The 27,579-nt window shown below is 39.8% G+C and overlaps 1 protein-coding gene across 2 annotated transcripts in view; it reads right to left on the bottom strand.

Annotated features, from left to right (window-relative positions):
* Nucleotides 1–27,579, bottom strand: part of med27 (mediator complex subunit 27) — a 281,704-nt gene that overhangs the window by 171,195 nt on the left and 82,930 nt on the right. For both annotated transcript variants that reach the window (XM_048558447.2, XM_048558448.2), the window contains one exon: nucleotides 2,640–2,770. In XM_048558447.2, the coding sequence (XP_048414404.1) occupies nucleotides 2,640–2,770 (131 nt within the window). The remainder of the gene's footprint in view (nucleotides 1–2,639; nucleotides 2,771–27,579) is intronic.

The raw sequence follows: 27,579 nt of genomic DNA, 5'->3' as shown, positions 1-27,579 counted from the left end.
CGGGGTGGGGCTTGAGGTTGGACAAAGGGATTGTCAGGAGGAAGGACAGGTTAGGGAGGCAGGGATGAGCTGGGCTGGTTTTGGGATGCGGTGGGGAAGGGGAGATTTTGAAGCTTGTGAAATCCACATTGATACCATTGAGCTGCAGGTTTCCCAAGCGGAATATGAGGTGCTGTTCCTGCAACCTTCTGGTGGCATCGTTGCGGCACTGCAGGAGGCCCAGAACGGGCATGTTGCCTGTGGAATGGGAGGAGTAATTGAAATGGTTCATCACTGGGAGGTGCAGTTGTTTTGTGCGAATCGAGCATAGGTGTTATGCAAAGCCTCCGCTTGGCTTCCCCGATGTAGAGGAGGCCACAAGGGGAACAGTGGATACAGTATATCACATTAGCAGATAATCCAAGTCCTGTTGTGGTCAAAACAAGTGGTATTTATATAACACCATTAATGCAAGGAAATGTCCTAAGGCACTTCACATTAGCATCATATAATAATGTACAACACTGAGCCACATAAGGCAACAATAGGTCAGAAGACCAAAAGCTTGGTCAAAGAGAAAGGCTTCAAGAAATGGCTTACAGCAAAGAAGCAAAGTTGATTGGCAAAGCAACATTGGTATAGAAATCTAGAACTTAGGACCTTGGGTAACTGCAAACGTGGCAACAAATGATGATGCAGTTATAATTGAGAATGCACAATAGGACTGAAAATTGAGCACAGGTATCTCAGAGGGCTCGGAGGGCAGAGGCAATTACTGTGATAGGAAAGGGCAAAGTCATAGAGGGATTTGAAAAACCAAGATAAAAATACTGATAGTAACAGGTATTTTTAATAAACAGCGTATCCCCTGACTATTTACTTCACCACAAGTGCAATGGATACTATGCTAAGGAAAAGGAGGGATGTCTGAAAGAAAGTTGAAAGACTTCTTTTCAAAGCTATTGCTGAGATGTACCACTTACATCTGTGTACACAAGTTTCCTTGTCAGAATGGTTAAAAACATTTTACAACATGGTCCTCGCTGACGATTTTGCAACCAAAGGAGATAAATATATAAGTTGTCAGGGAAATTTATAAATGCATTCTAAACAAGCAAATCCTATTACCAAAATTAATTCAGTACAGAATAAGAAAAAGACAAAATTTAAAATGAAGTAACCTAAATGGTATAGAAAACTATGGCATTATAGCATGTGCTTATCCGTTTATATAATGTATGACTGCTTAACGCTTTCAGTCAATTAAATCATAGGACAAGGGCATCACTGGTTAGGCCAGCATTTATTGCCCATCCCAGAGTGCTGTGGATCACATGCAGTCCAGACTAGGTAAGAACAGCAGATTTCCTTCTCTAAAAAGGAAAGGACATTAGTGAACCAGATGGGTTTTCCCCAACCATTGGCAATGAACGCATGGTCATCATTTGACTCTTAATTTCAGAGATTTATTGGATTCAAAGTCTACAAGCTTCCATAGCGGGACTCGAACCCAAGGTGCCAGTGATAATACAACGAGGTCATCATCACCACTTCAATGTCATTGAGTTACCATGAACAATCTCCGTCTCAACCTCTCACCTTGCTTGCGGCACGGTGACCGTCAGGACTGTGGCAATTTTACTCTTTTGGAGGTTATGAGCTCAGTTTGGCTGAATGGCTGACTTGCAATACAGAGTGATGCCAAAATCACAAGCTCAAGTCCTGCACTGGCTGCGCTTACCAAGAAGGACTATTCTTCTCAACCTCTCCTCTGGACCGAGGTGTGGTGACCCTCAGGTTAAATAACCACCAGCCATTTCTCTCTAATGAAAGAGCAGCCCTATGGTTTGGTAAGACTATCGCAACCTTATTTTAAACAGGACTCAAAAATGTTTGCAGATGACATGAGAAACATATTTCAGGAGTCACAATGGGTATTTACCATTCAATGTTACATTGGAAATACTCTTAACTGTGATTCCATGGCTTCAGAATACCTTACAGAAACAATTTTTTTACAATGTTACTATTTATGTTATTCATTAATTAGAAGCAATGCTGAAAAATTTGAGCCTCTGGGATCCAGACAAAAATTACACTCTTTTTTTAATTGAGGTTTTGCCAATGGTGAATGAACATTGAACCTTCAGAGATAGTACTTCAATGCACCATCTCCTATCCCAAGCATATTTACATTTGGTTTTAAGGCAAGGTTTTCCAGAGAGTGATAATTAAGTAAGTCCTTCTTTTAAACAAAATCCAGACCATTAAATTAATATTACTCCAGGGTTTGGGATGAATTACATATTTGAAGCTTTGCTGCCAACTGCACCTTGCCCAGACATGCTTGCATATGTTAAAACATCTTTGCAAGAAATTCTTCTCCTAGGGTATACAGTGGGTTGACAGGGGGAATAAATGAAAAACATGAATGTCCTTAGAAACCTACCAAACAGCCCCATTCTTATAAAAAGTTTCTTCTGGTTCTACATGGAGGCTGTCCCACTTTAACTCTAGATTCTGAGAGCAAGGCAGCACAAATGAAATAAAATTTCTCCTGCTCGGCCTACAGAGAATGAAGAAAGTGATTAACTAACCAGAGACTGAGTGAACTCTACATAAAACATGGAACCATAAACCTGTCTGCAGTGCAAACTTACTGAGGTGGCAGAGCGAGTGTGGTAGGCTGAACCTTCGGCCGGCGTTTTGCAGATACACCCATTTGCATCGCCGAACGTTTCAGAGACTGCTGGTTTAACAGACTGGAAGCTAGACCGGCATGGTACTGAAGCTGTAAGGAAAAAGGAAATAAATGGATATAAATCAGACTATGAGCAATATAATGAAATCCGGGCAATATGTCAGATCCTAGCAGATATCACGCTTTTTCTGCAGTAAAACGTGCAACAATAATAACATCTTAAAGTAGTATTTTCTGAGGACTGCTGAATTTGAGGGTTACGGAAAACCACAGCTAATTGTTTAAAAAATGAAAACTCAAAAGACTCTGTCTTTTCTCTCCATGATCCTGTACTGTACCACATACACCACCTGCAACTGGCCTCCTCTCAGACCTCTGTCAATGACTTTAGTAAATACACAAAAGCAACCAAAGGATCATTCTCCCATCAATTTTCAACAACTGCAAAGTACCTGACCTTTGCTGACTGTCTCCTGGAGAAACATGACCAAAATTGAGACGGTGTCTCCAAACCCTCATCACACCATCCAGAGGCCGACATGTGGAAATCCTACAAGTTTGATAAGCTCAGGCAGCAGGCCACATGCATTTCTCAATGTTGAGATCATCACAAAGCTGTATCTCTAACAGTTGTTATTAACAGTAATAAAACAATTCCATGGCTGTAGGAGCAAACTGAGTCATGTAGTTATCTATAAACATCTTCTGGCAAGGAAATCTTCCTATGGATTTCAGCAAGGCGTTCAATAAGGTTCCCCACAATAGGCTATTGTACAAAATGCGGAGGAATGGAATTGTGGGAGATATAGCAGTTTGGATCGGAAATTGGCTTGCTGCAAGACGACAGAGGGTGGTAGTTGATGGGAAATGTTCATCCTGGAGACCAGTTACTAGTGGCGTACCGCAAGGGTCGGTGTTGGGTCCACTGCTGTTTGTCATTTTTATAAATAACCTGGATGAGGGCGTAGAAGGATGGGTTAGTAAATTTGCAGACGATACTAAGGTCGGTGGAGTTGTGGATAGTGACGAAGGATGCTGTAGGGTGCAGAGAGACATAGATAAGCTGCAGAGCTGGGCTGAGAGGTGGCAAATGGAGTTTAATGCAGACAAGTGTGAGGTGATGCACTTTGGTAGGAGTAACCAGAAGGCAAAGTACAGGGCTAATGGTAAGATTTTTAGTAAGCAGAGAGATCTCTGTGTCCATGTACACAGATCCTCAAAAGTTGTCACCCAGGTTGACAGGGCTGTTAAGAAGGCATACAGTGTTTTAGCTTTTATTAATAGAGGGATCGAGTTCCAGAACCAAGAGGTTATGGTGAAGCTGTACAAAACTCTGGTGCGGCCGCACTTGGAGTATTGTGTACAGTTCTGGTCACCGCATTATAAGGAGGATGCGGAAGCTTTGGAAAGGGTGCAGAGGAGGTTTACTAGGATGTTGCCTGGTCTGGAGGGAAGGTCTTACGAGGAAAGGCTGAGGGACTTGAGGCTGTTTTCATTAGAGAGAAGAAGGTTGAGAAGTGACTTAATTGAAACATATAAAATAATCAGATGGTTAGATAGGGTGGATAGGGAGAGCCTTTTTCCTGGGATGGTGACGGCGAGCACGAGGGGGCATAGCTTTAAATTGAGGGGTGAACGATATAGGACAGATGTCAGAGGTAGTTTCTTTACTCAGAGAGTAGTCAGGGAATGGAACGCTTTGCCTGCAACGGTAGTAGATTCGCCAACTTTTGGTACATTTAAGTCGTCATTGGATAAGCATATGGACGTACATGGAATAGTGTAGGTTAGACGGGCTTGAGATCGGTATGACAGGTCGGCACAACATCGAGGGCCGAAGGGCCTGTACTGTGCTGTAATGTTCTATGATCAACCCCAAATAAATAGATCAAAAACTGCTAAACCACCAATTTAATCCACTTACAACAATTACAATGAAATATTGAAAACATAGTATAGTAGGACCCTGCGTAACCAGACAATATAGAAATATTATTCTTCCTTTCACAACATCCTCAAAATAAATTTTATATCAAATGATTAAATTTTAGGTTTTTTTAAAACCAATTTCCTTCTTTAAATTACAATTTAAGAATTTGGCAAACGTCATTAAGATCAAGATGGATAATCTCTAGTGACATTTTAGCAATGCATATCATTCAGCAGAAACAATAACAGTACTGAATGATTTCAGAGAGGTGGAATTTGTGATCACTGATCAAAGTAGTAATGATATAGAATATCTTCAGAGATAATGGGAACTGCAGATGCTGGAGAAACGTCAGCTTTTGTGCTCCTGAGAACCGAAACGTCAGCTTTTGTGCTCCTGAGAAGCAACAAACAACTGCACCTCCCAGTCGCAAACCATTTCCACTCCCCCTCCCATTCTCTTGATGACATGTCCATCATGGGCCTCCTGCACTGCCACAATGATGCCACCCGAAGGTTGCAGGAACAGCAATTCATATTCCGCCTGGGAACCCTGCAGCCATATGGTATCAATGTGGACTTCACCAGTTTCAAAATCTCCCCTTCCCCTACTGCATCCCTAAACCAGCCCAGTTCATCCCCTCCCCCCACTACACCACACAACCAGCCCAGCTCTTCCCCCCCACCCACTGCATCCCAAAACCAGTCCAACCTGTCTCTGCCTCCCTAACCGGTTCTTCCTCTCACCCATCCCTTCCTCCCACCCCAAGCCGCACCCCCAGCTACCTACTAACCTCATCCCACCTCCTTGACCTGTCCGTCTTCCCTGGACTGACCTATCCCCTCCCTACCTCCCCACCTACACCCTCTCCACCTATCTTCTTTACTCTCCATCTTCGGTCCGCCTCCCCCTCTCTCCCTATTTATTCCAGTTCCCTCCCCCCATCCCCCTCTCTGATGAAGGGTCTAGGCCCGAAACGTCAGCTTTTGTGCTCCTGAGATGCTGCTTGGCCTGCTGTGTTCATCCAGCCTCACATTTTATTATATAGAATATCTTGATGTCTGACTCATCATCCCAGACAAACTTGCATCTGCTCCTATTCTTCATAACATCTTACTGGCTCTTAAATGATTGCAGAGTTCTGATTTACCATCTCACATGATCATGCCAAATGTTGATGAATTGTGTGAGGTATTGCTTCCTGCCATCAGTCTTTAATGTTCCCATTTTCAAACTTGTTGAGAGAGTTTGTAGGTTGGGTTGTTGGTGAGGTTTAAGACTCGTTTGCTGAGCTGGCGTGTTTGATTACAGACTTTTTGTCACTTTTTGCTAGGTAACATCATCAGTGTGCCTCCGGTGAAACGGTGGTGCTCTGTCCCATTTGTCATTTATATGCCTCTGTTTGCTGGGGTGGTTGGTATTTCTTCTGGTTTTGTTCTTCAGTAGTCTGTACATCAGGTCTAGTTCAACGTGTTGAACTGGGCCCGACACTTCGAAATGCTCCCATTCTTGGTTTTAGTTCCCGTCTTTGTCCTGTACTCATGGTTTAATTAATTGAAATTATTTTCCCACAGATGCTTACGTATTTCTTTCATGGGTCTTTAATTTCTCCCAGAAGATTGTGCATATGCATTGGAGAAGAAAAAAGGATGACATACAGGTTTTACCATACTTGGTGTCAAAGATTTGATAGACCTGATTTTTTCCTATTATTATTCCTACATTCACTTTGTGATATAGTTTCAGGATTTGCCTCACTATCTTCCTCTACATCAACACTAGGGTTTTTTTTTGCATTATGGTGAATTCAATTGCTGATGCAATACTCAAAGTGTTAGGTCAGAGCACATGGGACTCAAACTGATTCGGAGAAATAGTTTGGCATTCTCATTTCTTTATCTGGACCAGTGTCATTCTTTTCTTACAATGTTCTGGCGGTAGAGCAGCTGGAGAAGGTTAATTATGTTAATAGCACTGTATAAATATAAAATGGGCTCTTCACTTAAGCTCATCTTAAGCTCATTTTCTACAGCTTTATTGATAGTATTTAAGGAAAGACAGAAGTGGTATGCTTGCTGATGATTGTAGTGATCAAGTCCATTTGTAATATATAATGAAGCAGTCAACGCTTGCATTTAGGAAGACTTGGACAACATCCAGTTTTGGGCCAGCACATGACAAGTAATACCCATATCACTCAACTGTCAAAGTTGACCATCTGGGAATTAAAAAGAAACCAACTACTCTCCTTGACCGTCAATGCATTACCATCACCATGTCTCCTGCTGTGTACAGTTTGGTGATCGCCAGTAAACAAAAATGCCAGAGAAACAGCCACATAAATATGATAACTATTAGAATCAGTCACATCTCACCATTAATTGCTTCAGGACTGACAACCATACGTGAAAAAATATGCTATTGCATACCAAAAGAAAAAAAACAAAAAATGATTCCAGTTGACAGAGAATATAACAAACAGGATTACAAAGATAATCTGGAGAAATTACTTCAGCAACTGAAAGGCGACCTGATAGAGATCTTCAAAGTGATGAAGAGGCTTGCTAGATCAGCTACAAAGATGTTGCCACTTGAAAAAGATTCAAAAACTAGGAGGTCATAAGAGATATTTACTAATAAATCCAATTGAGAATTAGGTATGACCTGGAGACAGCCAGCTAAATCAAATCAATCTCCCTATCACCATATTCGCAACGCAGTACAATTGAAATACCCAATATAGCCCTCAAAATTGCCCCAATGGCTCCTAGTCAGACTTTCTAAATAACCAATACTGGACTTAGTGAATAACCGACAGTAGACAGTGGGTTCCTATTTTAAGCAAAAGAATTAACAACTTATTAATAAATACATTAGCTTTAGCAGAGCAAAGTTAAACAAGATAGTCAAATTAATGCCCATGACTTAAAGCCAACCTTCTTTGATCCTAGACCTCATTCACACAAAGACAGACAAACAGATACAGTTCAAGGATAAATCAAAAAGAAAAATAAATACGATGTAACTGGCCTGTTCACTCAGCAGTTTCCACAATCCATGAAATCACAAGCACGTGGGATTATATCTTGCTTGGTTTCTGAAGACATTGGTCAATGCAAATTGCTTCCAGTGGCTCTGAGGAAGAGTCACCTTTATTTATAGCTCAGATTCAAATGCCCAGATCCATCCTAGTTTCAGCTTTGAAACTGACAAAACTATATCCTGTTCATATGAATGGGAAATAATTAGAATTCTGGTACTTTAACACAAACACTCCCTCCTGAAACTTTGGTAACAACCTTGCAGTTGAACTAAGGTTTTTTTTTAAACACTTTAGATCCATGGCTACATCACAGGCTTTCCATTACAACATGCAGCATCGCTTCCTCAAAAAACAAAAGACATTTGATCAGGCAGCTGCTGGCTCTTCTAAACTCAAGTTCATTGTTATTTTTTCACAAGTATGGACCCCAGTTGTTACTGCTGTTCAATTCTATTATTCATATAGTTATTTATGCAAGACAAAACGGCCTTCATTCAGGTGGATTTCTTGTCATCTTTTAGAAGGTGGTTCCCAATTTCTCCCTTTTCAGTTCCTCACAGAAGACAGTACTTTATACATTCCATCTCCAAGAAATATTATTAATTAATATCATTAATTAACCCAGCTGGCACTGTTTGCGATTGAACACATAATTCTAACTCCTTTAGAAGATTCCTATTTGTGAAAAAATGTACCTTATGCATTTAGCATGTCGCCAGGCCTGTAGAGTATACAACACAGCAGCTTGGGCTCTCTTGTGCCACTTTGTGGTTATCAAAGTTGATTGTCTCTCGGAACAAGACAGTCATCACATGTTCAATGAACCCAAGATCAGAACATTCAGTCATTTCACTCTCTCAACAAAGTTATTAATTCAAATAGCACACCCGAGACACGTCACTCTATTTGAACATTTCATAACAAATTCTGAATTGTGGCCTAGTTTTACCATCAGCATTACCCTTCCAGATTTGCAGTATGGTCTTGACCATTTAATTAAGTGTAGTTTCAGAAATAATTTGCCAGCCATAAACAATTGTCTGTCAAATAAGCCATCCTAAATAAGAAAAAATTCTGTTGAATCAAAGCCCCACCATTAGTTATTTCTTTGAGTTTAAAATTATTTATAAAATTACAGCAGTGTTTACATTCAATTGCAGTCAATTCTTAAACAGCCTTGGACCTAGCAATGACTACAAGAAAGTTGTCTTTGTATTTTCTGGGGCTAAATATACTGAATTCTTTTTCCAGCTGAAATCTAATTTCATTTATTGCTCACCTATATCTCAATAAAACTCCCTGTATTGACACTGAATAAGATGCACTTTTTCTTCCTCTCCACCAACCACAAATTATTTTTACATAGCACCTATTTACATTAAGATGTCTCAAAATGCTTAAATATAGGTTAACATCTGGGCAATTTCAGATGAAATGAAGAACAAAATTATACCTCAATAAGGCCCCTTGATTCAATGTAGCTGAAAAACACAACTGCTTCAGCCAAAGATAAAGAAACTCCCAATCCTCGTCCATACAGCCCATCAACACTATTGCAAACCCTATTGCTCTTCAGCCCTGCTATGCTAACTCGCGTCATCCCTTACCCCGTCACGGCCCCCTCATACTATCCATGCAAATTCAATGTCAACTCACGCCATTCATGTCACTGCTATAGCTGCTCACTCCGTTTCCACCACCAGCAGACATCTGGAGCCACGTGGAGTTGAAAACAAAACATCAAATGAAATACAGCTCTCGCTCATACAGTGATAAAAATCAGATCCCCACATGATAAGTTAATCCTTTAATATCCCCTTTAAACGGAATCAATTGCAATCTCAAAACCTCCTGAAGCAATTGCAGGTTTGAAACTCAGTGAAGCATTCATAATGGCAAAACAACAGCTTTTAGGAAAATTCCAGAGTTCAAGTGAATTGACCTGACCAGGTGGTAACTGTTTATTTATGACGTGAAACAGATCTGTCAAAGTACTGCAGAGAGAGTTTTTTTAAAATATCCAGTAAAGTTGTAGCCTTTTAAAGAGAGCCATTTCAAAAAAAAGCTTCAGATCATGTCATTCAAGCAAAAGTCATGTCTTTCAAGAGTGTTATATTTACTGCCATCAATTTATGAAGCCCTTTTAATCTCCAAATCTTCTCTAGCCCAATAACCTTTCAAGTTATCATCTGCATTCATCAAACTTTGAACATTCTTGAAGCACTTTCAGATGCCTAGTCCCTTTTTCCACTGCTCGGTCTCACCTTCCTCCTTTAATACAAATCTTTAAAATGTACTTAATTGACAACTTTTATTCAGCTGACCCAATATCTCCTTATGTGACTGACTGTCAAAACTAGTCTTATAATGATCCTGTGATATTCCTTGGGACATTCTATTACCTCAAACAACAATTTATATTTACATGATACCTTTTAATATGCAAGTCCCAGCAGACACTTCAGCGCTTTTATGTGGGAGTATTGAACAGTTAGGAGGTATAATTCATTTGTTAAATACAAGCCACAAGAAATAAGTGTAGGAATAGACAGTACAGCCTGTTAATCCTGCTCGTTAATTTAACATCATGGCTGATTTTGCGTTTCAACTCCACTTTCCGATGACACCCCACATTTACTTGATTACATGACTTGAAAAATCTGACTTTCCAGCCTTAAGTGTATAAAACATTAGAGCATCCCCAAGCCTCTGGAGCGGAGAATTCCAAGATTAACCACCACTGGAGTGAAGTAGTTTCTCCTCTTCTCATTCCTAACAATCAGTCACTATTTCGGAGACTATGCCTTGTTTTAGATACCCCAACCAGCAAAAACAATTTCTCAGCATCCAAATTAATTGGGCCTGTTCAGAATCTTGTATATTTCAACGAGATTGTTTATTATTTTTCTGAATGCTAGAAAATCCATTCACCCTCCCAGTCCCCTCATTCCAGGGATCAATGAGATGTGAAAGAGAGCTCTTGTCTGCCCTCGAGGAGTAAAAGATCTCATGGTACTATTTTGAAAAATAAGCACGGGAGGTCATCCTTGGTGTCCTAGCCAACATTAATCCCTTGATCAACATCACAAATTAGGTAATTTTAACATTTATTGTGGGAATTTGCCATGCACAAACTGTCATATTTCCTACACTTCTATATATTTTGTCAGCTGTAAAATTCTTTGGAAGGCACTATTTAATTACTAGTTCTTTTTTCCTTTCAGCAGGAAGCTTTAGTTCCAGTCTACGACAGTTAATTTAAAGCAGAATCAACAACACTAGCAATGGCAACACTAGCGACTAACGCAAAATTGCAAATTGTTCACTAACTTACCTAAAATAAAAAGAGTAGTCTAAGGTTCATCACTTTATTCCAAAGTTTTTACATAATTATTATTTAAAAAGTCAGATACAAAACCTTAGATGCCATATGGATTATGAAGCCTAGCAACTCAACAAAGTTGTTGTACCTTTACCTGGTCAAATCTGTCTTCTAGCTAATTGTCCACATTTTGTTTTTAAACCTTGTCACCTCAGATTCTCCAGCATCTGCAGTTCCTACCATCTCTGGAGCAACATCAGCTTGCTTTTCAACTCAAAATGGAGCCAATGTCTAAACAATCATTTAGTTTCCTCCTTTAACCGGGGAGACATTTCAAGTTTTGATGTAAAAGCTACAGGACATGTGAATTCTGATCCAACACATATAATAAACAGACCGATAAAATCATCTATAAAGCTTTACTGTCAGTTTTAGGGTGTCTATTTCATTATTTAATCAGCTTCTAATTTAGTTGATTGAGTGGAGTTTGGTAATGGTAGTAGATCTATACTACAGATCAGGCCACTGACACTGACAAAGATCGATGGTACTCTTAATATAATCAACTTTGCTTTGACCATAGGTTTCTGTTAGACTAACTGCTCATTCAGGAGCAATAAATATTTTGTTTTGCTTGGATTTCCATAATGGGAAATCAATTAATGTTGAGATGAACAGGTTTGAAAGACAATGTTTCAAAATGTCAGCAGCTTCAGTTTCGATCATTACCAGTCAAATTTGCAACCAGAGCAATACACACTGGAGTTTTTATATAAGTGAGAAAGTGAGAAGTTGGCCTCATTTCTTTTGGCTTATAAGACAGATCCTCCTTGATTGCAAGCTCAGCTGTTTGCTGCTGCAGACTTCAAAATGCAAGCTTTTTTTAAAAAACTTTGGACAAAAAGCTACTCCAGCATTACTGCATGAACGATTAGAAACTTGAACAATGCAGTTGGTGACTGACAAAGCATACATTTCAATTCCTCTCATTGGATGGGGGCTGGTGGGGGCAAAGAGAGCGCGAGCGAGCATGTCATTATACAGTTCTTCAATGTATACTAATTTACTTCTACAAATTCCAAAAGCTGATTATGCACTACTGTCCAGCTCAAAAGCTGAAAGACACCTATCCCAATAGCTAAATTTCTCAAGAACTATGTTGTAGAGGGAAAAACCCTCATGAACTTTTGGATTGCTTTTATTTGCTCAGTTCTCAGTCACTATTGATTCAAGATCATCTTAGTTTGGTCATCCAATGAATTTATTTAGGCTTGATATAACCTAAGGCAAAATGAATCTGTACTTGGAATCCCAGTTTAATAGCACTATTGCCATTAATGTCAGAGTTGGAAGAGAATAAACAACACTCAACAAGCAGCATACACTTGTAAGCAATTTACATCTGGTAAGAAATCTCACAGCAAATGTAGAACGATAGCAAAAATAATGGAAAGGTGGCCGAAGGTACTGTCAAGAAGTATGACAAAATATTCATACTTTGTAATCAGGCCACTCATCCAAAACATTGCACGCTCGTCTTCTTGGTTCACTTAAACCTCTTGACATCCTTTATTAAACTTGATCAAGGCACTCTATTTTCTTGTGAGCTTATAGCAATCCACCCTTAACTCCAGTAAGGTTTTTGTGGAAACCAAAATATATTGCATCTATTACATTACAGCTAACCACTCTTATTTACTTTCAATAAGATTGGTCAAGCATGGCCTTTCTTTTAAATTATAGTAGTCAGCACATATCCCTAAGTTTCTGTAAGTTTATCTTTGAGTAAGGATTCCACATATTTTGTACGTCTGATATTAAGTGAATTGGTCTATTGTTTACTGGACTTGTTCCGCATGCTCTTTATATACTGGAATCACATTAGCTGTCCACCGGGCCTCTGGCACCATTCCCTTTGTCAATGGAATTTTTATTTGTCTAATAGAGTCACTTATCTTTTCTCCGACTTCTTTTACTTGTTTACAACCAAGCTGTACCAGAGTTTTTATCCTCAAGTTTAATTACTTTATTTCTTCTACTTGAATGTTTTCAGAAGAGAGCACAGAAAACAATGTCAAACTCACCACATTAGTCTCCCTGATGAAAGAGAGACAAGCAAATCAATCATTTTGCTATCCGAGAGGTTATAGTATGTACTGTTACCACACGGAGACAGACAGCCAAATCAAATCAGCTTCTGTACTTCTGTGTTCATAACACAGTAGAATTAAAACCTTCAAAGACTCTCAAAGTTGACCTCAATGGTTCCTAACCAAACATCTTAAATGATCAACCCCAGAGTTGGTGAATAGTCAATTCCAGATACAGGATCTGTAGCTTAAACAAAAGATTTAGCAGAGCACTGTTAAACAAAACAATCTAATTAATGTCTACAATTTAAACCCAATAATGTTTGTTGTCAGCCCTATTTACATAAAATACTTTTTCACTGCATGGTCTTCAGAAATTCAACCAAGATCAATCAATCAGGGCTACCTTTGCAGCTCACGCTTAGGAATTTAGTGATACTTATAATTTAGTTGCTATTCTCTGAATTTCCAGTAGCTGATAATAAGGGGTTAGGCAGGGAGCTTTCAAATATTCATGTTGTAGTATCAACAGCCAAACTCCTTCCCTCATAAAGAGTCCATAAATCAGTTTAAACTCTGGTCTCTCCTTCTATTTGGCCATCATGATCTCTCACAGACTTACTGGCACCAATTCCCAAGTACTGATTTCATTAATGGCCTAACATCTACTACTGAGTTAAACAAACTGTTTTCCCCATTATGAAAGAGTCTTTAAAATCCTTCAATCAAGAACCAACCTGCATGTAATTTTGAGGACTGGCCTCACAAATAGGCAGCTTGTTTGTTCCTTTTTGCTTTAACAAAAGCTGCTTCCCACAATCCAAAGGTCATCTTCAGCTCACTGTTCATAGCCCCAAAAGAAAATTGAAAATAACAAAATTAAAATTATGAAAATCAGTGAATGTTCTACAGCATTAGCGGCCAATATCCCATCCAGATTTTTCTTGCTATTTGTGTCAGTAAATACTTAACACTTTTTAAAAAATATTCACTGATAATTCTGTACAGGGAGGAAGAACCCTGCATATGGTCAAAATCACATTCCTGTACTCATTTTGTTAATTGTCAGATAATTTGAGAGTGGTTAGAATAATAACCATGAGTGATTTTATAAAACAAAGAAATGGAGGTCTGAAGCAAAAACAGCAAATGCTAGAGAAACTCAGCAGGTTTGGCAGCATCTGTGGGAAGTAATTGGAGTCAGCATTTTGACTCTGGTAACTCCACATCAGATTGTAATTTTCAATTCATGTCTTTTACTTGTTTCATAATCGAGACACATCTTTCTTCCTCCACATTAATTAAAACCCATTAGCATGTAAAGACTCTTATTTCAATCTGTATGGGTTTAGTTTCTTTATTAGTTACATTCCTTTCTTACAACAACCCATCTTAAATTAATACAACTCCCCACTTTGCCGTTGTCCTTCCCTATCGTTTCCAAGAATGTTCTAAAACTCAAGATTTGCCCGTAAGCCCCATCTTTATATGCTTCAATCAAATCTGATAAGTTTCTATTTTGTTTTGAATGCTGTTCACATGTTTATACTGAAAGTTTACTGCATATTGAATAGTTGCTCATTATCCTTAATTGCTTAGATTTTTAAACTGTATTTGATCCTAACCATTCATGCTACCACTGTCCTTCATTTTGGTTTGACCTTTGCTTGCATTTATTTCTTTTATCTTAAGATTTATTTTATCTTCAACAAATCTCTCCAGCCATTTTACCAGCTTACAATTCTAGGAATAGCCCTATATATCCTTTTGTATTCCTGTTCTTATGGAGCTGAGTGACAGGGCTGTTAAGAAGGCATACAGTGTTTTAGCTTTTATTAATAGAGGGATTGAGTTCCGGAACCAAGAGGTTATGCTGCAGCTGTACAAAACTCTGGTGCGGCCGCATTTGGAGTATTGTGCACAGTTCTGGTCACCGCATTATAAGAAGGATGTCGAAGCTTTGGAAAGGGTGCAGAGGAGATTTACTAGGATGTTGCCTGGTATAGAGGGAAGGTCTTACGAGGAAAGGCTGAGGGACTTGAGGCTGTTTTCGTTAGAGAGAAGAAGGTGGAGAGGTGACTTAATTGAGACATATAAGATAATCAGAGGGTCAGATAGGGTGGATGGGGAGAGCCTTTTTCCTAGGACGGTGACGGCGAGCATGAGGGGGCATAGCTTTAAATTGAGGGGTGAAAGATGTAGGACAGATGTCAGAGGTAGTTTCTTTACTCAGAGAGTAGTCAGGGAATGGAACACTTTGCCTGCAACGGTAGTAGATTCGCCAACTTTAAGTACATTTAAGTCGTCATTGATCAAACATACATGGAATAGTGTAGGTTAGATGGGCTTGAGATCGTTATGACAGGTCGGCACAACATCGAGGGCTGAAGGGCCTGTACTGTGCTGTAATGTTCTATGTTCTGATCCCAGTGGAACAGTTTCTGCCTGCCCCAATATTAGTGCACATGTCTCATGAAAGTACCTGGAGGAGATTTCTGCAAGCAGAAGGATTTAGCAAAGAAAAATTCCTTTTTTTTGGGGGGGGGTGTGGCTGAAAAAGGTCATCCAGAAGGGCAGAGGGCATGTCCTGTCACACAACAGTGGACAGACAGAAAAGTCGTCAAGCAGGCTAAGGTAGATTTTCTTTTATGTGCAATATGAGAATCCTGCAAACCCCTACCACTATGGAAGTTTATGAAGAACAAAGGTAGGATGACAAACTAAATTCACATTACAGCCACCATGGTTACATGCCCACAATATTTGAGTACTGCCCTCAAATCTGCTGTAAAAATAATAAACAGTTACTTCAAAAATCGTGATAGTGCATAACTGTTTATTTAACTAGGGAGGACAGAGACAGAGACAAAAAAAGGGGACAAAAATTAACAAGAAAGTGTTATGAACCCATCCCATGAAACACAAGGGTGGAAATAGGTTCAATTAGCTAATATTTCCATTAGAATGCATTACTGGTATTTTTCTTATTTGAATATTTATCAAAACTGCCATTTTAATCATTGGGAAGCCGATGTACTTTAATGAGATATTGGATCAAATGTGCAGGGTGCACTGGCAAAGCAACATGAAACGATTCAGAGAGCTTTCTAATCTTAAGGTAGCCGATGCAAAGTCAATGGCACTGAAACATTCTTGAACTGATCAGAGCTCTGGATTCTTACTAATAGAACATAGAACATTACAGCACAGTACAGGCCCTTCGGCCCTCGATGTTGTGCCGACCTGTCATACCGATCTCAAGCCCATCTAACCTACACTATTCCATGTACATCCATATGCTTATCCAATGACGACTTAAATGTACCTAAAGTTGGTGAATTTACTACCGTTGCAGGCAAAGTGTTCCATTCCCCGACTTCTCTGAGTAAAGAAACTACCTCTGATATCTGTCCTATATCTTTCACCCCTCAATTTAAAGCTATGCCCCCTTGTGCTTGCTGTCACCATCCTAGGAAAAAGGCTCTGCCTATCCACCCTATCTTAATGAGACAATTTTCCAGCAAAAAGGTTATTCTAAGAGTCCAAGAGAGTTAGTTCATTCTTACAAGGACAATTGAACTCTAATTTTCACACAAACAGCCCGAGATCTTCCAATTCTGGCAGCGAAATCTGTAAAATAGGAAGACCCAGGAGATTTGCATCATCAGGTATTATTTATTTGCAGATGATCTTTTTGAAAAATGGTTATGGTTCGTATAACAAATCAAATTAATCAAATATTTAAGAATACAATTTTTCTTGGAATATTCCATCATTGTTTCACAATTACCTCAGGCTGTACCCAATTCGGGAGCCCTAGAAATTGGATACATAGAATATAGAACAATACAGCACAGGACAGGCCCGTTGGCCCTCAATGTTGCGCTAATCTAAGCCCATCCCCTTATACTCTCCCATCATCATCCATATGCTTATCCAAGGACTGTTTAACTGCCCCTAATGTGGCTGAGTTAACTACATTGGCAGGCAGGGAATTCCGTGCCCTTACCGCTCTGAGTAAAGAACCTGCCTCTGACATCTGTCTTAAATCTATAACCCCTCAATCTGTAGTTTGTCGTCTAATCAATGAATTTCACAGTTAATTAGCAATTAAGGTATCTTTTCCTTGGCGAGATCCTGGGATCTTTTACATAGACACTTATATAGAAGGAGGTGGCTGCTATAGGGTGGAGCACATGACAGTTCCCATTCAATTTGGAGATGGGGATCAGCATCTCACCCATTTGGAACTGGCTTCCTCTGTGGGTTATAACTGCAAGTAACTGAAGAACTGGGACTGTTAGTAGCTCAGTACTTTCATTTCGGTAGAGGAGGGAATGTCACTTCTAGATGCAGACATTCCTAGATAGTTCGATCAAAGTGTGTTCTGATCATAATGAATTTCACCAAGCATAGAACATTGAACATAGAACATAAAACAGTACAGCACAGAACAGGCCCTTCAGCCCACAATGTTGTGCCGACCATTGATCCTCATGTATGCACCCTCAAATTTCTGTAACCATATGCATGTCCAGCAGTCTCTTAAATGTCCCCAATGACCTCACTTCCACAACTGCTGCTGGCAACGCATTCCATGCTCTCAACTCTGTGTAAAGAACCCGCCTCTGACATCCCCTCTATACTTTCCTCCAACCAGCTTAAAACTATGACCCCTCATGTTAGCCTTTTCTGCCCTGGGAAATAGTCTCTGGCTATCAACTCTATCTATGCCTCTCATTATTTTGTATACCTCAATTAGGTCCCCTCTCCTCCTCCTCCTTTTCTCCAATGAAAAGAGTCCGAGCTCAGTCAACCTCTCTTCATAAGATAAGCCCTCCAGTCCAGGCGGCATCCTGGTAAACCTCCTCTGAACCCTCTCCAAAGCATCCACATCTTTCCTATAATAGGGCGCCCAGAACTGGACGCAGTATTCCAAGTGCGGTCTAACCAAAGTTTTGTAGAGCTGCAACAAGATCTCACGACTCTTAAACTCAATCCACCTGTTAATGAAAGCCAAAACACCATATGCTTTCTTAACAACCCTGTCCAGTTGGGTGGCCATTTTAAGAGATCCATGTATCTGCACACCAAGATCCCTCTGTTCCTCCACACTGCCAAGAATCCTATCCTTAATCCTGTACTCGGCTTTCAAATTCGACCTTCCAAAATGCATCACCTCGCATTTATCCAGGTTGAACTCCATCTGCCACCTCTCAGCCCATCTCTGCATCCTGTCAATGTCCCGCTGCAGCCTACAACAGCCCTCTATACTGACAACGACACCTCCAACCTTTGTGTCGTCTGCAAACTTGCTGACCCATCCTTCAATCCCCTTATCCAAGTCATTAATAAAAATTATAAACAGTAGAGGCCCAAGGACAGAGCCCTGTGGAACACCACTCACCACTGACTTCCAGGCAGAATATTTTCCTTCTACTACCGCTCGCTGTCTTCTGTTGGCCAGCCAATTATGTATCCAGACAGCTAAGCTCCCCTGCATCCCATTCCTCCTGACCTTCTGAATGAGGCTACCATGGGGAACCTTATCAAATGCCTTGAAGTCCATTAAAGCAATGCGATGATTGATAGCATGGTCTCTAAATTTTGTTCTAATTGCCCTCTCGAGTTTGGGTTCCCTGAAGTTGAGAAATCCAAGTTATACAAAAGCCATTTTCCCCCACTACATTGCTGTTTTCCATTTACTAGCACATGCCGTGCTTTAAACTGTAAGCTGATTTAGAGCATTAATTTCAATCTACAAACAAAATTCAAAGTTGAAGTTTTGAGGGGATACTTTTATCTATTGTAATGCAAATTATTTAGGACACTTAATAAGCATACATGTTCTGCAAATGCCCATTTGTCTAGGTTTCACTATAAAATGAAATAATGGATTACTGGTCTGCTGAACCAATTTACAAATAATTCACACAAACTACATTTTACAATCTATACTCGAACGTAATTCTCAAGTTAAGCATTAAAAAGAGAAAGAAATTGACTGTGGCCTCTGGATGTTCAGCGGGGGAAACAAAAACTAGAATGTAGTTTCAGAGCAGATTATTTTGGGGACAGTTACTATGGAGACATGCTCTGGGGCAAAGTAGCAATGTGGTTCTCATAGTAGGAAGTAGCTTGTCATACAAGGTGAAACCAGTGCTACTACACAATAGGATCACAGGATCATAGGGTAATGGAGATATACAGCATGGAAACAGACTCTTCAATCCAACTCATCCATGCTGACCAGATATCCTAGATAAATCTAGTGCCATTTGCCAGTATTTAGCCCATATCCCTCCACAAACCCTTCCTCATCATATACCCATCCAAGTGCCTTTAAATGTTGTAACCGTACCAGCCTCCACCACTTCCTTTGGCAGCTCATTCCATACATGCACCACCCTCTGTGTGGAAAAAGTTGCCCTTGGGTTCATTTTAAATCTTTCCCCTCTCCGTTTAAACCTATGCCCTCTAGTTTTGGACACCCTTGCCCTGGGGAAAAGACCTTGTCTATTTACCCGTTCCATGCCCCTTATGATTTTATAAACCTCTATAAAGTCACCCCTCAACCTCCTGCACTCCAGAGAAAATAGCCCCAGCCCATTCAGTCTTTCCCTATATAAACCTTCCAACCCTGGCAACACTCTGAGCCCTTTCTCGTTTCACAACATCCCTCCTACAGGAGGGAGACTAGAATTACACGCAATACTCCAAAGAGTCCTCTCCAACGTCCTGTACAACTGCAAAATGACCTCCCAATTCTTATACTCAATGCACTGTCCAATAAAGGCAAGCATACCAAATGCCTTCTTCACTATCCTATCTACCTGCCCATCTGATTAAGATCCCATTGTACTGAGTTATCCCTCATTGCCTTGAACTGCCACTCCAACCAATTCATACGATCTGATAGGATTCGCAAACAAGCACACTTCCTGCAGACATAATCATCAGAAAGATGGAAACTTTCCCCATTGTCCCACATATAGTTCTCATGAGGATTCACACTTTTGTGGAGATCTAAGAAATAATTTCTTCACCGAGAGGTTGGTAAAACATAAGGAACATGTTGCCCAAGAGGTTGGTGGAGGCAGCATCTTACAACATTTGAAAAACATCTGGATGAGCACTTAAAATATCAGGCCATAGTAACCTATGGGCCAAATGCAGGTAAATGAGATTAGTTAGTTTGGGTTGTTGGTTGGTATAGGCATGGTGAGCCCAAGGGCATGTTTCTATACTGTATCATTCTATGACTCTTAAGTTTAACTATTTAAGACTCAGCTAAATAATATTTGAGGTCAACTACAATACTGTCTATAAAGTTAGCTTTATTGCTCAACTAACATGCCGGAGTGCAACATACAAGTTCACAGACATGTTCATTTTACAATCTCCACAGATAGCATTGGGAAAGCACCAGAATAAAGGCAAGGTGTGTGACCACAGAGAAAAAAAGAGATGTCAACACCTGCTGATGCCTTTAGTACACTGATTATCATTAGAAAAAAGTTAACCTAAACCTTATAATATTCCCTCACTGCCTATTATGGAAGTGAAAGCCAGAGAACACAAGACTAATAACAGAAACTCTAATCTATTTTTTAAATTAATCCATCTGCCAACAATTTTTTAAAAATATGTTCACTGGATCCGAGTGTCATTGGCTGGGCCAGCTTTTATTGCCCACCCATATTTGCTCTCAAAAGGTGGTGGTGCACAGCTTTCTTCAAACACTGCAGTCCATTTGATGCAGATAGCCTCACAAAAGATGTTAGGGTGGGAGCTCCAGGATTTTGACACAGTGACCCTTAAGGAACTGTGATATATTTCCATATCAGGATGGTGTGTGGCTTCAAGGGGAAATTGCAGTGCTGATGTCCCAGTGTATCTGATGCCCTTATCTTTCTGGAAGGTTGTGGTCAAGGGTTTGGAAGGTGTTGTCTAAGGAGCCTTGATGAATTTTTGCAACTCACCTAGTTAGCAGCGCACAATTAGCAGTGATTCATGGCTTCAGGGATGGAGACCCACTTACATTACACAGAAAAGATTAAGGTACAGAAGTTTTCTTCTCTTCTTGGCTCGGTTTCTCACGTTTCTGCTTTTTTAAAAAAGTTCTGTTTTTGTATATTAAATAGTTGATTTGATTTTGTATCTAAGATGGTTGTTTCTGTTAATTCTGTTTTTTTGTACCTAAGATGGTGCCGCAGAATGGCAACTTTGTACATTTTTCACTGTGCTCCTGTATCCGAGTACGTGACGATAGAATGTAATTTAGTTCTAATTCTGGTAGAGAGCACACAGTCACTACTGAACGTCATTGGTGAATGTTATTAAGGTAAGTGATATCACTCAAGTGGGCTATTTCATCTTGGATGACGCCAAATGCCTTAAATATTGTTGAAGCTGTACTTATGCAGGCAACCAGGGAGCATTCCAATAGAGTCCTCACTTTGGGCTTTGTAGATGGTGGGACAGGCTTTGGAGAGTCAAGAGGTGCATTACAACCTGCAGGATTCCTAACCTCTGACCTGCTTTTCTAACCACTGCCTTTATACGACTAGCGCTGTTCAGTTTCTGATCAGTGGTAACTCAGATATGTTGACAGTGAGGTAATTCAATGATGCTAATATCATCGAGCAGCAAGGAGCAATGGTTGGATTCTCACTTGCTGGAGAAGATTATTACCTGAAACTTGAGGGACATAAAATGTTACTTTGCACTTGTCAACCCAGAACTCTACATTTTCAGATTGTGCTTTTGGACATTCTTCAGACATGAAGGAGACTATGAATTGCACTAAACACTGTGCAATCATCAGTGAATGATGGAGAGAAAATCATTGAAGCAGCAGCTAAGATGTTTGGGCCTAGGACACTACTCAGAAGAATGTTGGGAGCTGGGACAATGGGCCTTCTAAAGCCACAACCATCCTCCTTTTGTGAGCAATAATTTCAAACAAACAGCAGAGGACTTTCCGTCTTTTCGCATCTGATTGACATAGTTTTGCTAAAGGCTCATTCATGTCACACCCAGCCAAATGTGGTTTTGATGACAATGGCAGGCAGAAACTAGGCGATTTTAGATCTTAGTGTAACATTTATTATAGGGAGGCAACTGTAGTCTATTAACAAAGATAAATGATTGAGCCCTTGGACAAAAATGAACTGAACGGATTTTTCACCTTGTGGACAGGGTAGATTTAGAGAACAGTTTAAAATTTGGGGATCCCATTTAGAACAAATATTGGAAGAATGTTTCACTGTGAGAGGGTCAGGCGCTTTGGAACTAACTATTCTTCAGGGACCAACAGAAACAGGATCATTTTTTTTAAAAGGTAGATAGATCGTTGACTAACAAGGGAGTTAAAGCTCACCGGGGATAGGTAATCGTATGTGGCATTAGGTTAAACATCAACATTTGATTAAATTATTCAGGGACATTATAATGAAGTACTTCTTAACACAAAGGAATTGGGAACCCTTTCCTTGAAAAGCCTGTTGTGCAACTTCACCTAGCATATCATAAGTTTAAACCAATGAAAAAGGTTAGTGAGGGGGCACAACACTAAAATATTGAGTCGAGTAAGGGTCCTTGGACCCGAAATGTTAACTCTGATTTTTTTCTTCACAGATGCTGCCAGACCTGCTGAGCTTTTCCAGCAACTTCCGTTTTTGTTCCTGACTTACAGCATCTGCAGTTCTTTCAGTTTTTACTAAAATACTAAGTCTGCCTGACCCACAATGATAGAAGTGATGAATGAGTGGTAATTTTACCGCAGTATACATTGTATTGATAATATGTCCTAGTGGGTAATTTTGAAATTGCTCAGTAAGATTTAATTCATTTGACAAATTAGTGCTTAGTCGTGGCATTTTAAAATATATTTAACTCAAAACAAACGCAAGGTCCAGTAAAATTCTGATGACAACAAAGTCAGGTAGATCAAAATCAATTCCCAATCACCTCCATTATTCCTAGATGCTGCTCCAATCAAATGGTGTTGATGATTGCAGTTACTGCAAAGTAAACCTCAAGCAGGTGGGACAAAATTAACATTTCAAAATCCAAATATTCTTCAAAAATCAAAGTAGTTACTCAATTTCACACTTTTAAGCAAATTATCATATAGTAACAACAGTTGTCAGCCAAGAAAAAGGAACCATTTTCCACTTTGGCCACTCACCACCAACGTGCAGCTAATCCGTATTAAGGTCAAGGGCAATTTTTCTATCACTTCTATAAGAAGCTGTAATACAAGTTTTAGTATTCAACTATCTTAAAATATGATTAAACGTGCTCATCATTCACAAATCACACCCGAAAATGAGTTTATCCGTTCAGTGCCAATCTATAAATAAAAACAAAAAACTGCAGTTGCTGGAAATCTGAAACATACAACAGAAATTTCTGGAGAAATTCAGTAGGTCTGTCGTGAGAAAGCAGAGTGAATATTTAAAATCTGGCAATTCTTTTTCAGAACTGATAGTAGCTAGGAAAAGGTGGTATATATGCTGATTACAGAAAGGGGTAATTAAAGCACACTTACTCCAAATGTTGGTCCTGGAAAAATCCTATCTTCCTTTTACTTAGGAGTTGTGGACTTTGCTAATGGGCCAGCAATCACTGCCTACCCGTAAATGCCCCAGAAAAGGTTGTGGCAATCTGCCTCCTTGTATCACTGCAGTCCATTTGGTGTAGGCTCACTCAGTTTTATTAGGGACAAAGTTCCAGGATTTTGACCCAGTGAGCAATATATTTCCAAATCAAAATGGTGTGGCTTGGTGGGGCATTTAGAGAAGATGGTAATTAAGGCTTTTAATATAACAAAAGCAGTATAACAATTTATATTATTTGAAATAAAAATGTGTATTCTATTATTTTGTGTGTAACTGTGTTTTCAATTTAAGGTCAGTGGTTTGAAGATTGAACCTACTGTTATGAAAGAGAGAGACAAAAATGTGGAGCTAGGAAACCACGACACGTCAGACAGCATCTGATTAGCAGGAAAGTCAAATGTCTTGGGCCAAGATCCTTCTTTAGGGCTCTTGTGACGAGAAACCTGCAGACTTGGTTAGTATGGTTCCTAAAGAAGGGTTCTGACCCAAAACGTTGACTTTCCAGCTCCTTGGATGCCGTCTGACCTGCTGTGCTTTGCTGGCTCCACATTTTTTGACTGTTACTAAAAAATGTCAAGTGAGTTAGTCGGCCTCACGCCAACTTACAGTACTTATATAACATTCAGAAATATTTTTTGTCAACCAGACTTAGTATGACATGTTGCTTCCAGGCCACTCCTTCCTATTCTCTGTGGAATGGAACAATGGAAAACCTGCAAACGAGCCACAATTCAAATATTTGGAGCTTTGATGGTCTTCGTATGAAACACCAAAAACAAAGCCAACAATAAATTCATTTCTCTGTCCTTCTGCAAACAAACTTAATATATTAACAAGTTACTCTTGAACACAGTCAGCTAATTCATTAAGAGCCAAACGGTGATGCAGCTGATGCACTTAGTACTTAGGCTCGATTGACTTTGGACAGATTTTTATATTTAAGCATTCCATAAAAGGTTACCAAAATCATAAAATGGTCACAGCCCCCAAAAAAGGAGGCCATTTGGTCCAGCATGTCAACACCAGCTCTTTGCAAGGACAACTTGGTAAATGTTTTCTCTACAGAAATTAACCAATTCCTCTTGTAAAGGCCTCACCCGAACTTGCCTCCTCTAGACTTGGTTGTTTTTCTTTGTTATAATCAAAACTCAAAAAATAACCAACATTTTCTAAATGAGTACACACATCATTTGTAACATGCAGGTACTGAATATACATAAAGATCCTTAATTGTACCCACTCTTTCTAATGGTTTTAAATTAGAATTGACATCCAACCTTTGAAGAGTGTCCTAAATTTGGACTGAACTGAACAGCCACAAGAGCCAATAATTCTTCAACAAGTAGTTCAACACCTGTCCCTTCAAAAGCTATGCACACTTTACAGTGCAGAAAACAAGAGTGTGATGGAATGCTATCAATCTCCTGGATAAGTGCAGTCTCAATGACACTCAATGTTCAACACCATCTGAGGAAAGCAACCAGTTTTATTCTTTAAAAAAAAACTTTAATTGTCAGGTGGCAGAGTGACTTGGTGGCTGGCACTGCTGCCTCACAGCAACAGGGACCGGGGTTTGCTTCCAGCCTCGTGCAATAGTGTGTGGAGTTTGCAAATTCTGCCCACGTCTGCATGGGTTTCCTCCGGGTGCCCTGGTTTCCTCCCATAGCCCAAACATGCATATTAGGTGGATTGGCCATGCTAAATTTCCCATAGTGTCTAGAGTTATGCAGGCTACATGGATTAGCCATGGAATGTGCCGGCTAGGTAGATTTGCCATGGGAAATACAGGGTTACAGAATAAGGCAGTGAGTGGGTCTGGGTGAGATGCTCTTCAGAGGGTCGGCGTTGACTTAATGGACAGAGTGGTCTGCTTCTACATTATACAGATTCAATGATTCTATTCAGACCCCATCCATGACCTTTAACATTTATTCCAAACACCACCAACATATACTGTCAGCATTATTTAACATCTATGAGATGTACTGTAGCAACTCAAGGCTCCTTCAGCCACACGTTTCCAACTTATGCCCTCTAACACCTAGAATGAGGAGGACTGAGATTATGGGAACAGTGCCACCTGCAAATTCCTGTTCAAGCCACATATCTGACTCTAAACTATAACATTATTCCTTCATAGTCAGTGTCAGTGTCAAAATCCTGGAGCTTCTTCCCCTTACAGTACCACGGGTGTACCCACACCACCTGGTTCATAGCAGTTCAAGGAGATACCTCATCACGTTTATGGATGGACAATAAATGCTAGACAGCCAGCACTTCACACATCTTCTGAACAACTTTTTAAAAAGTTAGTGAAGGGACCACATGGAATTAAATTGCTCATGTGGGGAAGATTTTCATATCCGACTGCAACTTTATTTGAGAATACTTGCATAAGAACATGTTCAACTCCACTTCCATCTGTTGTTATCTTTCCTTTTCCTTCACCTATTTTTACTTCTTTTATCTTCAACATTCCCTTTGTTTTCACTTTTCTGTTGATTAAATCCATTTTGGAGGAAGGCTGGGGGCAGCTGATAAGAACACAGCGGTTCATGTAAACAGGAACCTTCTCTATTCTGTTTCAATGGTGACTACATATCGGTTTGTGAGAATAGGATATCAGTCAAACCTATATTCTGGGATATAGACAGAAAGTTCTGTAAATCTTTGGGTCTGTGAGAACAAAGGAAGAGTTGGCTCCTCATTCTGCAGGAAGTAAATAATTTTCACTCATTATTCACATCAGATGTGCTGTGTGTGCCAAGGATTATCTCAAAAGGCAAACGCTATTATAATCAAGAATGAGAGAAATTAGAAAGCAGGATAAATTCCAATGTGGGTCCAAAAGTTGAACACCTCACTTTACGGGGGTTGGTAAAAGCTTGCTCCCAAACAGGTTTTAAAGTAACCATTTTGATTAAACTCAAGCATGTGGCTGCATACCAATAACTTTCACACCAGCTCTCCCATCACCTCATATTTTCTGAAATATTGAGTCACTATCAGTGCAGACATTCTACAGCCATCTCAAACCAACATTTAATTATTAGGCCTATGGTTACTTTGATACAAGAGAGAAACACAGCCTTAAATAATAAAGTGACAGTGAACACAAAGCAACATTTAAAAATACAGTGGACAATTAAAGAGCCTAAGATGCAAGATTTGACTGAAACTTCATTGCACCAGAGTTGCTCTTGGCTGCAATTTCATTAGGACCTTCCGTTCTTCCACTTTGTTCTCTACAACCTTCTTTTCTTTGAAATTCTCTTAAGTTAGCACTCACTCTTCACTGCCTGCCTGACTCCACATTTGGTGCTGTAAATACCGTTTTAATTAGCAACAGGCTGCTGCCTCAGCTCCCTCTCTGCTCCTGTGCAGATTGCACCTCAGGACCTCCTGCCAGTAATCAATGCCATTGATCAGCACTGTCATTGCTCAGTGCTTGAGGGCACCTACTACTGAAGAAAAAAGCTAGAAACAATTTCAACTTTAATAAATATGAATTTAAAATGGTAGAAACGAATTGTGACAGCACAACCTTGTTACTCAGCAAGCGCTCGATTAAAAAGAAGGGCATGCGGTAGCTCAGATGTCAGCACAAGCTAGCAACTGACAACAGATACTGGAAGATAATTATATTCAAGATCAAACAGAATGGAAGAGACCGACTCCCAGTTAGAGTAAAACATGCAGGTTAAAAGGAACATGATTCCAATATTTGTATGTGAGATGGCTTCAAGGAATTAAAAAGAAAAATGACCTCTGCTAAATAGTCTGTGAACTAGTAGCAGAGATCTACACAAAGACTGCATGTTTTTCTTTAAAAAGAATGCTGTAATTAATGAAACTATTCATTACTCCATCTATAGCTTTTCCTCTGCAC

The sequence above is a fragment of the Stegostoma tigrinum genome, chromosome 29 (genome assembly GCF_030684315.1).
Source record: "Stegostoma tigrinum isolate sSteTig4 chromosome 29, sSteTig4.hap1, whole genome shotgun sequence".
In the NCBI taxonomy this organism is placed as follows: domain Eukaryota; kingdom Metazoa; phylum Chordata; class Chondrichthyes; order Orectolobiformes; family Stegostomatidae; genus Stegostoma; species Stegostoma tigrinum.
Note: the sequence above shows the minus strand (reverse complement) of the source record. Positions and strands in the feature narration are given on the sequence as shown.